Raw genomic sequence first — 14,312 nt, 5'->3', positions numbered from 1 at the left:
CAATTTTATACGCCCAATCTAAAAATTACAAAATTTTATTAAATATCAAGAAGTATTTGTAATTTTTAAGTAAGGATGATGATTGTATTAAATCTAAATCTTTAAATACATTTTGCACTGTGGATTTTTATCATTAATTATTTTTACCTATTATCTATTTTAATTTTCTTCCCATATATATATATAAATTAGCATAGAACTCGTGCTATGCAAGATTTTACTTGTTTTCTGTGTTAAAAATAAATAATTTTTTTAATATATTGCGTTACAGAGGAATCTTTTTATGTAAAATAAATTTTTTTATTTTTAATAGATAAAGAATAATACCTTTAAATTTTAATCTATTTTATTTTTGTTGTATAATCTTATTTTTTTTCTTATAAACTTCTTTATACTTCAATTCTATCTTATATTGATTACTTTTTATATATATCCAACTCTATCTAAAAATTAAAAAAAATAGGTAAATTAATTATTTGTATTCTATGATTTACGTTCGCTCAAATATTATGTTAAAGTATATAAGTTTAAATAATATTACTTATTAAAAAGCTAAAGTAAGGATAAAAGTTTACATTGAACGGATTATAAGAAAGACAATTGAAAGATTAAAAAAGAAAGCAATAATTGCACTCACTACCCCTGAAATTTGGTGTAAATAGATTTTTTGTGATTTGAATAATTATATTTAGCACCCGTTTGTTCCATCTAACAAATAAGTTTCTCTATTAGTCAAATTCACTGAATTTGTTGATATTAACAAAAAAAATTGAATGAAAATTGATATTTACATTTGCTTGACTTAAAACTAACTTGTTACAGATCAAATAATTCTTGTCAAACTAAACTACCCTCATAACGATAAAAATATACCTCTTACGTGCATCAACGTGTGAAGATGTGAGGGTAATTTATTCATAAAAGATTTACTTGACCTGCTATAAGTCAGTAATAAGTCAAACAGGGTAAATATAAAAAAAAAATTCTAATTTTTTTGTTAATATCAGCAAATTCGGTGAAATTTGACTATTGGAGAACTTATTTATTAGATGGAAACAAATCTCAAGAGTTTTAGATGTAATTTTGTAAACCACAAGAAATCTAAGTGTAATTACACCAAATATCAAGGGCGGAGAATGTAGTTATCCCAAAAAAAAATTTACGCATGGCGCTTTCGTTAATCATTAAGGTTAATTATATTTTGTCATCTTAACTATGACCGTTTTTACACTGGCATCTAAACTTTATTTTGTATCAATTAATCATCTCAACTTTATGAAATTTTGCACTTTGTCATTTATAACTATTTTTCAATCAAGTTTTTTAAGTATGTACATGTGATATTTAAGCGTTATGTAATGTGATAATTTTCACATATACACAATACGTAATGGTTTTTTGGTAGAAAAATCAACCAAAAAAAAATGATTGTAGATAATAAAGTGTAAATTTTACAAAATTAAAATGATAAATTGACACAAAATAAAAGTCTCAATGGTTAAATATAAAAATCCGGGTAGTTGAAATGAAAAAATATGTAGCCAAATTGGCTTCTTTATATTAATTAATTACTCAAAAAAAAAAAATGCAAGACTACCCCACCTTTTGGGAGTCTTTCAAAATTAGAGTTAATACAACCAGCTAACAACTTCTAGTCATTAGTCTTCTAACGACTCAATATTATTTTTTAAATAAATTTATTATAATAAATAATTAAGATTATTGTTTTTAATTATAATATATGAATTTTTAATTTAATATTTATATATTTAAAACTTATTTTAAATAAAAAATTATTAAATATTTAATTAATTTTTTACGACTAAGTAATTAAAAATTATACATACAAATAAAATATCTATATATATATAAATAAAAAAAATTCATAGTTACAAATTTTAATAATATTTATCTGTCAAACAAATACATGGTTGAGGTGGGTAATAACTAGAATTGATGATTGATTATAATACCACTCCCACTTCCTGGGCTGGCATTGTAATCACAAGAAGCCCAACTCTCCATAATTACAAATTTATCCACAATGCCCTCATTTTTTACTGAAAATTACTTAAATATCCCCGTGAATAATATAAATTGGGGTTAATTATACTCAAAGGGGGATTCCATTTTAGGAGTGGGGTAGGCAACCAGTTAATGAGATAAATGGCTGCTATGATAGACTCCCCCTAAAATTTCTTTGCTTGGGATGACTAAAACATTAGTGCATTGGCTATATCAAGAATGTGCCTATGTTTTCTTTGAATGATGTCATTTTGTTGGGTGTAAGGAGTGAATTTTTGGTGTATAATTCCCAAGAAAGAGAAAGGATTTTCTCGTTGGAGGTTGAAAAATTATGTGTCATTTTCTATTTTTACTGTCTTAACTTTTACATGAAATTGGATATGAAATATTTTTAGAAAGGTATCTAAAAGATTAGGGATCTGTGTTTTGTGTCTGAATAAGAATGTTTGAATTCTATTGTAATCATCCATTATAGTAAGAAAGAAATGATAACCACTTACGGAATTTTGTACGATCCCCATCCATATAAGTGTATAAGTTCAAAACAATGTGATTGAGTTATTAAACCAATGTCCATAGTGGCGCTTTGTAATGATCAAAGTGGACTGTTCAAACTAATTGTATCTCGTGGCAGCATGCTCACTTTTTTCAGACCACCATTTGGACGACTTATATGCATTATTTTTCCAATCAATGGATACAGTCCTTTCTATTAAGTTGTCTCCTAAACCACACAATACCGAATGTCTACTAGTACAGCTGAACATAATTATATAGTGGTGGATATAGTTGGTCTTTCTACAGTATATACATATCAAGATTGTTGTGTACCTCAATTGCCACAACAAGATGATTGATTTCAATCAACTTTATATATGTCAAACCATGTAAAAGCTTATTCTACACATGTTAATCTTGATTTTGGCATTGGCCTTAACTTTAATCAACCATATGCACCAGAATATAATGTTTCATCAATTCTATTTTTATTATTAGTGCATATCATAATTATGTGCAATCTAGTTCTACAGTATCATCAAGTTAGTTGCATTTAATGCCTATAATGATGATATGAACAAAACAAGCCACCATTGAATGTGGGTTAGGAAGAAAGAACCAAGGCCACCGACATAATTGTGAGATGAACCATCATTTTTAACATCTGCAATTATCATAATAATTATCATAATATTTGTAATAGTTGACATACTTTTTAATTAATATATTTTTAAATTTATTATTAATTATAATTAATAGAATATTTAAATTTATAATTATTAATCAATTATTATATAAATAATATAATTTTTAAGGTAAAAAAAAAAAAACAGAAGCCATAGTCGTGGATGACATCAACAACTTTAATAATTTCATGACTCAAAGTTGTGGATACTATTCACTACTCTGATTAAAATTAAAAAATAAAAATGAAAGTCCAAAATTAATTAATTAAAAATAATAATGTGTAGGAAGGATGAGAGTAATACAGATCTCATAATGAAATAATCATATGGTTACAATTAAACCTAAAATAGCAGCAGCTTATACACCACCTGCCTACCCTTTTAATAATGAAAAACAAAACTCACATCCCCACAGTTACTCACAACCACATTTATATATATAATTACAAGTCCGAGAAAGGTTGTGCTTTCTTATATTGACACTATCGCCGCTGCACTGTCGTAATGCCTATTTTTTAATTTTTTTTCTTCTTTTCTTTAATGTAGAGAATCTTTTACTAGCGCAACCAACAAAGAGGCAATTCATTGCGCGTGCTCCGGACGGAATGAACAGAGAGTCAATGTCACGAGACCGGAAGCCTACAAGGCTTCGTCCATTAAGCACGCGCCCACATGCGTCCGCCCCCAACTCCCTCTTCAATTGTGCGATTTTGGTTACAATCATAAAAGCGGACAAATGATGACGACGACTTTAGCCTTTTACTTGGAAAGTGGCGGGAGGGAGCCCCAGACGCAAAAATCATTAATTATACTCTTCTACTACATATAAATATATAGTAGAAATTTGAATAACCAAACAAGGCACCTAATATTCCGAATCAAAATTCCGAGGTTCGTTTGCTACAACTGGGGCTGGGGCTGGGGCTGGGGCTGGGGCTGGGCCGGGGGCCAATTTGTGAAGCCAGCTCATCATGCATCAGGGCTCGTATATTTCCACAAACCACGACTTTGTATCATTCTTCCACCGAGCCCATGGCTTGGCCTAATACACACCTGCAAAGTCGCAAATCCAGAATATTATTATTAGTTAGTAATAAGGGTTTGCCCACACCCACATCATGCATGCACGTGCAAGCAAATTGACAACTTCAACCAAAACGACGCCGAGTTTGGATTCTGATTCAGTAGAACATACCAAGTTCCCAGCTATCTCTACAAGCGGTTTTTTTACAAATCCAGTTTCAAATATTTTTACCAAAAAGAAAAAGAAAAGAAAATTTAAAGAGAGTTGCTTCCATTTCTTCCCTTTACCGCCATCACCACTACTGAGTTCTAGTGCGAGTTGAACCCGTAACTGCCATTTGAATCACAAAGCAACGGCTACTGATTTGGAACCCATAGCGGGAAATAAGATAACCACAACCAAAGCGGGAAACAAGATAACCACTTTTTAAACATTTTATCCTGTCCACCATGACACAAATTTCCCTCCAAACATTGTCCAGGGACATGGCCAGACTGCACACCAAACTAATTTGAAGGTTTTTCCACCATTGTTTGAGGGACGATGGAACTTTACCATGTCAGCCATTTCTATCGGTGCTTCGACGACTTGCTGTACTGCACAATGTTATCATCTTCCTCATCCTCATCACCATCGTCATCATCATCGTCATTTCTCTTCCTCTTGTGGGAAGAAGATGGTGGCAACTCCTGTACCTCACCATCTTGGTCATCTTCATCCTCAATATCTTCCTCCATTTCAGGATCTTCACCTTCACCCATGTCGCTGCCTCCAGCATCTACTTCCACCCGCCCGACTGGTTGAACCAGATAACCAGAGCCATAATCGTCTTCCTGCAATTAAAGAAACAGAATCAACTTATTGAAAGAAGAATGCCACAAAACTCAACCTAACTTCAGAGAATACTCTAGCTCAGTTTTCAGAAGATACAAAAATACAGGAAAACCCTAGCTCATTATTTTTAAGAAAAGAAAAGCAATGAATACAATAAACTCTACTTCAGTTTTAAAAAACAGCATCAGCACTTACAAAGGAAATAGACTCCCCAGTAGTTGAAATCACAACAGATCACAGACAGAAGCTCTTGACAGAGTAAAACACACGCAAAACAAAGATCCTTCAACTTCAACTTAGAGACGCAAACCAATAATATTTCAGTTATATAATATTTCAGTCATTCCAGAAAATTACTTATAAATTGAGATTTGAAATGAAAAAAAAATCTAAAAAATTGAGGCTTCCGCAACAGGTAACAGCAAGCATTCATGTCACACGCTTTTCCAAGCAGTCCAGTCTATATGACAGACAACCCTTACAAGAAAGGATCATGGACAGACTTAAAGAAAATGTCCACAAATACATCAAAACACCAACACACACAGTAAATAATATAAGCACCATACTAGCTAAATCAACGACCACAATTGGCACAAGCTCCCTATCAAAAGAGCTGATCGTGGCAGAAGCAAGGGTAGGTCTAATATAAAAGCCAGGCATTCAGCTAGCCAGGTTTAATGACCAAAAATAATCCCTAAAGTTAAAGAAGACACTAACTGCATCAACAACATCCCATTACTTCTTACATGTAAAGCACCAATTTTCACACAGGAACTACACATGAAGATTTTCCAGTAAGCTTCGAACCAATTACTTTAAAGCCAAATGTTCTTTACAATAAACTTGAAATAATTTCAAAACATTCTCAAGGAATCAAAGTTCCATAATAACACCGTCACCAATATTTACATCTTATTCAAGGGGGGAAAACTCAAACACAAACAGAAGCTCATAAAACACCTCAAAGGATTACATAACACCATTATGTTCCTATTTCAAGACTGACACAGTGGCTCAGACAGGTTGAAGCTTTGCATAACGAGCATTAAAGGTAAAACGGATCAAATGACGAAAAGTTGACTACCAGATTTAAAAAAAAAAAAAAAAGGGGGGAATCATCCTAAGAGGAATATGACGCCCAGATGCATAAGACGAAGCAAATGCAATGCAGATTATCCCACACCCCTCAAATGTGACACTGTGCCCCATTTTAGCAATTTTTCAAAGGCATATTTACCACCACAAACAAGGCAATCCAACTTAAAAGCATAAGAGCATGCACAAACGCTTGTAAAACCTGAACCATGAAAATCTTCACAAACAACCAGAGTACAGAGAAAAAGAAAAATGTATCCAAACACTTTAGTGGCTATTCACAGTTCTCAGCGCACAGAAAAACAAATCGAGATAGATATTAAAATGATTAGCCTCAAACAGAGTCTAGAATTCAATTATCAGGAACAAAACCATGTCAACTTCATGTTCATAACCAAAATTAATCGACCATGGCTAAAGGACTTTGAGGCTTCAAAGACAAAGAGATTATCACCTCATCCTCAGCCTCTTCTTCATCCTCAAACTCTCCATCCTCCTCAACGGCCTGCTCTTCCTCCCCCGTCTCCCCATCATCATCCTCATCCGCGTCATCCTCTCCCTGCTCATGCCCATCGATTTCACCCTCTGTACCCGTCAACCTCCTGGAACTCTCGGGCTCCCCAAAATCCCTCTCATCATTATCTACTTCTTCTTCATCCTCGTCTTCATCATCCTCCTCGTCCTCATCGTCTTCCACGCCATCTTCTCCATCATCACTGTCATCTATCTCATGAACTTCCACCACATCTTCGTCCTCACCTTCATCATCCTCATATACTTCCTCCACCGAGTCATCTTCTTCTTCTCCTTCCTCCTCATCCTCCTCTCCATCTATAGCCTCCACTCTAAACCCATTAGAATGATGATGGGAACCGCCACCATGACTTGACCCATTAACCCCCCTAGAGGTCTCCGTTTCCTCCTCGTCTGCATCACTCTCCTCGTCCTCATCAACATCCACAACCCCCTCGCTCCCCGCTCGCTGCCCATTATTCAGCCTATACGAGGTATCCTCACCGTCAATTTCTCCACTCCCCGGATCATCCTCCTCATCCTCTTCATCCTCCTCCTCATCGTCAGACTCTGGCCTCTCATTCTCTTCGGCATCCATTTTATCCAAATATTTCAATGACCTAATCAAACCAAAAACACGAGATCGGTAGTCCTTAACCCGCGTAACTGGACACTCGTAAAGATCCAACGAAACCAACCTCAGCTCTGCCAGGGGTCTCAAGTCGTTAATATCTGAAATCCGATTATTTGACAAATCAAGGTCTCGTAGAGATTCAAGCCCCGCTTCCATGAGGAATTCGAGTCCTCCGGCAATCCGATTGTCAGACAGGATAAGCTTCTGCAAGTTTCGTAGACGAGGGAACTGCTCCAGCGACGAGACCCCGATGTTGGCCATGGAAAGGTGCTGCAGGTTGTGAAACTTCTCGAAAAGCGACGGCGGGGGCAACCGGCCATGAACGCACTTAACCGCTCCGTCAAGGGTTAATGTCCTGACCAAATCAACGTCGGTTTGGCCGTCCAAAGCTGTCTCCACCGCCCTCTCCCAGATCTCATCCATTACTGTACCAACTCCTCTTTCTCTTCTATATAAATACACATATAACAACCTGTAATCAATCAATCTACTTCAAAATGAATTTCTGAGGGTGGGGAAAATCTTAAAACCCTAAAATCTGGTTTTTACTCTGTCTCTCTCTCTAGAAAGCTCTCTCTCTGTCTCTCTGTCTCTGTCTTTCTATCTCTCTCTCGTGTTCCCTCTGAGACTGGCTCGCTATAGATATTGGAGGTGAGTCACGTCCGAGTTAAATGAGTTAGGGTTGGTTAAGGTTGAGTTACGTTTGACCGCGGTAGGGTTAGATGTAGAGATAAAGTAGCGTTTGACGAGCAAGTGAAGCTTAGCCGTTGGATTAATAAGACGAGGATCGATGACGTGGATGAAGAACGAACGGCAAGGATAGGCGGATGGTGTGTTTGTTTAAAACGAAGGAAGGACAGAAAGGAAAGGCAGAGACGAAGAGAGAGTCACGCGCTCGGCAAGTCTGATACGTCTTCTTGGGTGGTGTAAATGTAAATATCCATGTAGGAATATGCCCCTCAGATTCCCTCCATATTACGACCGTGCCATTTCCTTCCTACTCGCTCTCCTTCCAATTGCCAGCTAATTCAAATCGGGAGCCCATGCATACGAACAAAATGACAAAATTACACCATTTTTCATTCATTTTTTAGTTTTCTTTTTTGAAATAATAATTAAAATTATGTATATTTGTGTATACACATTCTTATTCAACCATATCGATTTGATATAACCATTTAATATAAAATATAATTTTATTAATTAATACAAACATATTTTTATTTCATATGAAAATTTATACAGAATCGAAAACATATATTTTTCACTAAAAATTAAAAATAAAAACATAAACAAACAGGTTGTAAATTTCCCTCAAATATAAAAATGACACAAGATTCTTAAAATATTTTAAGTAAACTATTTAAAAATTTTAATCATGTTAAAAAAAGTATTAAAATATTAAATTACGTCAACACTTCCTAAGTTAAGTTTAATTATTATTATTCATCTTGAAATTACAATTATATTTTTCATGGATACCCCATTTATAGGGAAAAAAATATATACAGATATCCCTTAAATTACATTTATTGACACATTCTCAAGGAATGCACTTATAATTTTCTTAAGGGAATGGGGTGTCCCCTTGAAGTACATTATGTCGAAACTCCAAAGAGGATGCATTTATAATTTTATAAAAGAAATAAAATATTTTTAGAATGTACTTATAATTTTACAAAGAGAATGAGATACTTTTAGGATGTACTTATAATTTTACAAAGGGAATAAGCTACTTGTGTACCTAGACCCATGACCTTATTGGTAGTCTCAAATCCAATATTGCCAGACCTCTTATTTGGAAGGCTCACCCACTTGTTCCACAATCAGCCCACTCACCCGACCCACTCGCCCAACCCGATTTATATTATATTTATAGCTGAAAATCCTAACCCTAATTCATCTTGCCCCCTCGTTTCTTCCACATATTTTCTCTCTGGTTTCTTCTCTCTCTTCCTCCTCGTTTTCTCTCGTCCGTCGTCTCCTTCTCTCTCTCCGTCTTCAATGTCAGTCTCTCATAAATCAATTTCCTACCTCTATAAAAGGCTCTCCGTAGGCTTATTAGAACAAAACCAAGAGAAAAATCTTCTTCTCCGATTAAACATTCTTTAGGAATCATCTCATTCGTGGAAAATCTTTGTGATTTTTCGAGTGGATCTTTGTGATTTAAGTTTTTCTGATTATTGTTGTTTGGTACTGAGCAACCATGAGAGGTTGTCAGCTTTAGCAGCTGTGGGCTTTCTCTCCAGATTTAGCTCCTTGACCTAAGCCATTGATTCTATTTCTGCATTATATATATCTATAGTTTATTACTTAAAATATGTTGTTATAGATCTGTATGAATTCATTAATATTTCTGTAATTGTGGGTTGTAATATTAAGGAGTTTTGTAACCCACGATTCATTGTAATAGTTGTTTAGAATTTTTTCTTGGGCTCACTACTGAAGGGGTTTCCACTCAATAATCTTAAAGAACTTCAATATAATTTGCTTACATATAATATTTTAGAAAATATATAATAAATTTTAAATTAAAATATCAAAAGCTTATACGCTCTTTTATACACGAACTTAATAACGAAATCATCGTTCATAATATTTTTATAAGTTTTATCAATTTATTTTACTCAAATATGTTAAAATTTTATTTTTGAAATAAAATTCAATATTTTATAAACTTGAAAAATAATTATAAAATATTTGGAATAAGTTGTAATGCTTAAAATATTACAAAACCTTTTATATTATGATTTTGTGTGGGTGAGAAATATTTTAAGAGGAAGGTGATAACTTGAGCTCGAAACAATTTAAATCCACTGGAAATGCAGACATATTCAACTTATATCAGTATTTGGTGGGGGGTGGGCGGGGGATGTTCCTCATATATAATCTATGAATTAAATATATTTTACACCCTTAAAATATGTTGTCCTCGTCAATTATTCTTTAAATTAAATAATTTTTTATTTATCCCAATATTTTTGGATAATTCTTTATCCAAAAATACTTTTGACTATTAATAATATGATAAATTCATAAAAATACTTTTGACTATTAATAATATGATATATTCACATAAATACCCTCTATTGTTAAATGTATCAATGAATTTAAAAAGTTTATTCAACTTCAATGTTTATAAATTAATACTAGATTTATATAAATTAATTAAGTACAAAGTAATTATTTTGAATTTCAGTATATAAAATCGTATTGATAATTAGCAAGAGTTTATAAATTCAGTAATTTTAAATTATCGAATAAAGAAGCACTTTTGCATATTAAAATTTGACCCACTAGTATTTTAGAGTGTAGGCTCTATCCAAATTAAAAAACTTATTACCATATATATATGTGTCCAAGTCTGGATCTAATATAAAATATTAGGTACAGAAACATGTCATAATAAAAATGGGTCTAGGTCTAGGTATTGCACACTAAATGTCAGGCCTAACACGTTGGACGTAACATTAGGTCAACGGGTAAAATAGAGTTTTTACATGGAAAGACAAAATAAAAATTAAAAAAAAATTACCTCACTTGACATTTGGGTGTCAAAACAATAGGCTGGACGGCCACTTGCAATATTTTTTATTTTTATAATTATATCTAGTGTAATACACAGACACAAGCTTATAAATTTAGTTTAATTTAAAAGTACTAACATTGGTCTTATCAATATGTGACTAATTCAGTATTAATTTATTAAATCATAAATGAATAGAAATTGAAATCGCATTGATTGATATATTTAACTATAGAGGACATTAAAGCGAATATAGCATATTATTAATAGTGTACTTTGTCCATTTCATTTAGTTTAAAATTATCACAAAGATAGGGGGTAATTGAAGGTTTCTTTAGTTTAGGGGTGTAATTGAAGGTTTTTTAGTTTAGGGGGGGTAATTAATGAATTTGGTATACTTTAGGGGTGCAAAATATTTTTAACCCTTTATGAATTGTATATTTTTTTAAGTAGATATATATATACGGATATATAAATTTATTTTCAATTTGGGTCCACCAATAGTGAAACTAAAAAATTGTGAGCTTCTTTATGATTACGATAATAAAAAGAGTTTTATGAATAAGTAAAACTAGAACTAGAAATTTTTTTGAGAAAGGATGATTTGTCATTTTAGAAATCTCTTTAATTTGTTTTCATAAAGCAACTTTTGTAAAGGTAAAATGGACTTTTCAAACTTAAAAATAAAAGGTCGGGGTGGTTTTTTTACGTTTTAATACTTTAGGGGGTGATTGGTGTGGGGTGGATACTTTAAGGGTGATAACTGTATTTAACCCATAATTTATTTACAAAAACTACTCATATTTTTTGTATAAGGTTAAATAGAAGTAGCCGTGATTCATTTTTGGAAACACAGAGGGTAACTTGGTATTTTTTTTTCATAGGAATTTATTTGCTCATTTCACATATCACAGATGGTTGGTAAATTGATTTTTTTTCTTTTTGTATAATTACATAAAAACAAAAAACTACCCGAATTAATGATAATTATTGGGTAAATTGCAATCTACCTTCATTTGTTATAGAAAATAGACAAACAACCCCCTTATAAAAAATAAAATAATAATTTATCTTCCTATATTTTTCAAAATATAGCAATTTAATTCTTTAAAACACAGGTAAGGAGGTAAATTGCTTCATTCTTTAAAATACAGGTAAGGAGGTAAATTGCTTCATTCTTTAAAACACAAGGGGTAAATTATTATTTATTTTTTATAAAGGAATAATTTGCTGATTTTCAATATCACAGAAGGATAAATTGTTATTCACCTGATAATTATTTATACGTTGGTTGTTGGGAATAATGCATGTGATTTAAATTAAATGTAATTTTAAAATTAGAGCAGGATGACTTTTTTTATTATATTCAAGATAAAATACCATGCATTGGTGTTAAGATTTGACGATAGACACCAATTCGTTTGAACATTCGTAGCGCAAATATTCGGACACGATCGATTAGAATAGCGCACTCAAGTCAACAACTCGGCTCGCTCAATCACATGCAAAATCAGTTAAGTAATTAAGTTATATATGGCTCAATTTGCTCACTCGGTCAAGTAATCAAGTGATCTAATACAGTCACTGCAGTTAGTGACCATATCAATTGATCCGGGTTGCCATTTAGGCCGGTTTTTCTAGTGTTGTTCAGTTTGGATATGTGAAAAAACAATTATAATTTTATTGAGTAGTTCCTAATAAAAAATTTTCGATAACCAATCAATTGGTGGGGTTCGAACTGAAAGGGTAAATGAGGGATCTGGATGTCATAAGGGAGGCACAAGGTCTTATGGGAGCATTCATTCGATCGAATAATCTCTACCCAAAGTTTCGATTTTACTAGTTTGTATAGAACTTTTATATTTGATGGGCTTTTAAAGGGAGGAAGTACTCGTTGTTTATTGCTTATAGCTTCGTGTAGGAACTCGAATTTTTTGAAATTAACAAACCAGTAGGATTCCTATCAAACCTCCCACATAAACACTGGCGGCTTTAATAAAATAAAAAATAAATAAATAAATGAGGGTGCAAAAGTAATAATTAACGTATCGTGACACAAATTAGTTGTGGGGTATCTATAAAGTCAAATGTTCATACTTGTATGATCCACATGGTATAATCTCCGAGGACTTAAGTACAGAATAATTGACTGTCCGAATTTCAGACACTCGAGTTAGATCAGTTCAGCTAGGACCCGTCTCGAATTAAAACACATGGATTATTGTTATAAGAATATTTTACCTATTTAGGAGGTATTTTAGTCTTTTAACCTCTTACTATGATATATTCCGATCATCGCTAAGATCATATTGTATGTCGAGCAAGATTGTTTTTTCTATCTTAAAAATAGGTTAAAAATTTAATAACTGGAGAATGAAAGAGGAAAAAAAGAAAAAAGCTTAAGAATCAAAAACAATGATATTTTTTTCCAAAAGAGGTGACTTGGACTTTTTCAAGTCCATTGTATTGCTTGTCCAGAACATTCAAGTATATATGCAATAGTCAATTTTTTAAGCTCCCATTTCTGACCTTGTGATTGAGCAGTTTAAATTTATTAATTTTTTATAAATAAATTCTTTAAATTGTTCTAATTTTCTTCTAATAATTATGTTTATGATTAAATTTCATTCAAAAAAACATATATATCTTTATAAAGTCACAAATTAGTTTGGTTTATAATCAAATATAAAATAATTAATTATAATATAACTAATTTTGGAATAATTAATTTTAGACGAAAAATATTTACAGTAGGATCAATGGACCGTTACAAATGATAATTTTTACTGACTATTTAAAAGGAGCCAAACGACAGAACAAAAAAAATTGTATTTTCACTCGAAATACAGATTTGATCAGCTCAATCACAGCGAATAAACACTTAAATCCTTATGCGATTATTCTTTACCTAATTACTCATTATCCCTATTAAATAATAAAATTAATTTCTTTATTAACCTTAAATAGGTTAGTTTCAAAAAATTAACTATAATTTACATAATTAATTACAAAATTACAAATCCAAACATCGTAAATTACTTTTTCTAAAATTAATAACTCTAAATTAATTCATTTATAATAAATAATCTCAAAATCAATTATACCGTCATAGAGCAAACTGAGCCTAAGTCTCTTGGAAGTTCTTTGAAAAACCAAGGAAGGATTCAAACTTTCCAAATTTTTAGATCCTAAAATTGGTATTTGACATAAATCTTTTGAAACTGAGTTTTAGGGAAAAGTATTATTTTAGTTCGCTAAGTATGTCTAATTTTAATTTTAGTCCGATAACTATGTTCATTTTTATTTAGGTCTAGTAACTTACGAAATTGCTTACTTTAAGTCATCTGGCAGATTTTCGGACAATTTTACCCCTATGAGTGGATATGGATTAAAATTGTCTTTCAAAGTTGCATAGGGATAAAATTGTTCGAAAATCTGTCAGATGACTAAAAGTAAGCAATTTCGTAAGTTACT

General features: G+C 32.2%; 1 protein-coding gene across 2 annotated transcripts; it reads right to left on the bottom strand.

Annotated features, from left to right (window-relative positions):
- Positions 1 to 3,500: 3,500 nt before the first annotated feature.
- Positions 3,501 to 7,979, bottom strand: LOC105176109 (Leucine-rich repeat (LRR) family protein). Of its 2 annotated transcripts, XM_011098814.3 has the most exons (3): positions 6,620 to 7,979; positions 4,789 to 5,066; positions 3,501 to 4,262 (listed from the first exon to the last, which is right to left on the bottom strand). In XM_011098814.3, the coding sequence occupies exons 1-2, from the start codon at positions 7,733 to 7,735 to the stop codon at positions 4,803 to 4,805; spliced, it is 1,380 nt and encodes a 459-aa protein (XP_011097116.1). In that variant the 5' UTR covers positions 7,736 to 7,979; the 3' UTR covers positions 3,501 to 4,262; positions 4,789 to 4,802. The 2 variants fall into 2 exon arrangements, with proteins under 2 accessions (XP_011097116.1, XP_020554264.1); XM_020698605.2 differs by lacking the exon at positions 3,501 to 4,262 and having other exon boundaries at positions 4,357 to 5,066.
- Between the last annotated feature and the right edge of the window lie 6,333 nt (positions 7,980 to 14,312).

This window comes from Sesamum indicum, linkage group LG13 (assembly GCF_026168435.1).
Source record: "Sesamum indicum cultivar Baizhima isolate 11 linkage group LG13, ASM2616843v1, whole genome shotgun sequence".
NCBI lineage: Eukaryota > Viridiplantae > Streptophyta > Magnoliopsida > Lamiales > Pedaliaceae > Sesamum > Sesamum indicum.
This window is presented reverse-complemented; position numbering and strand designations above follow the sequence as displayed.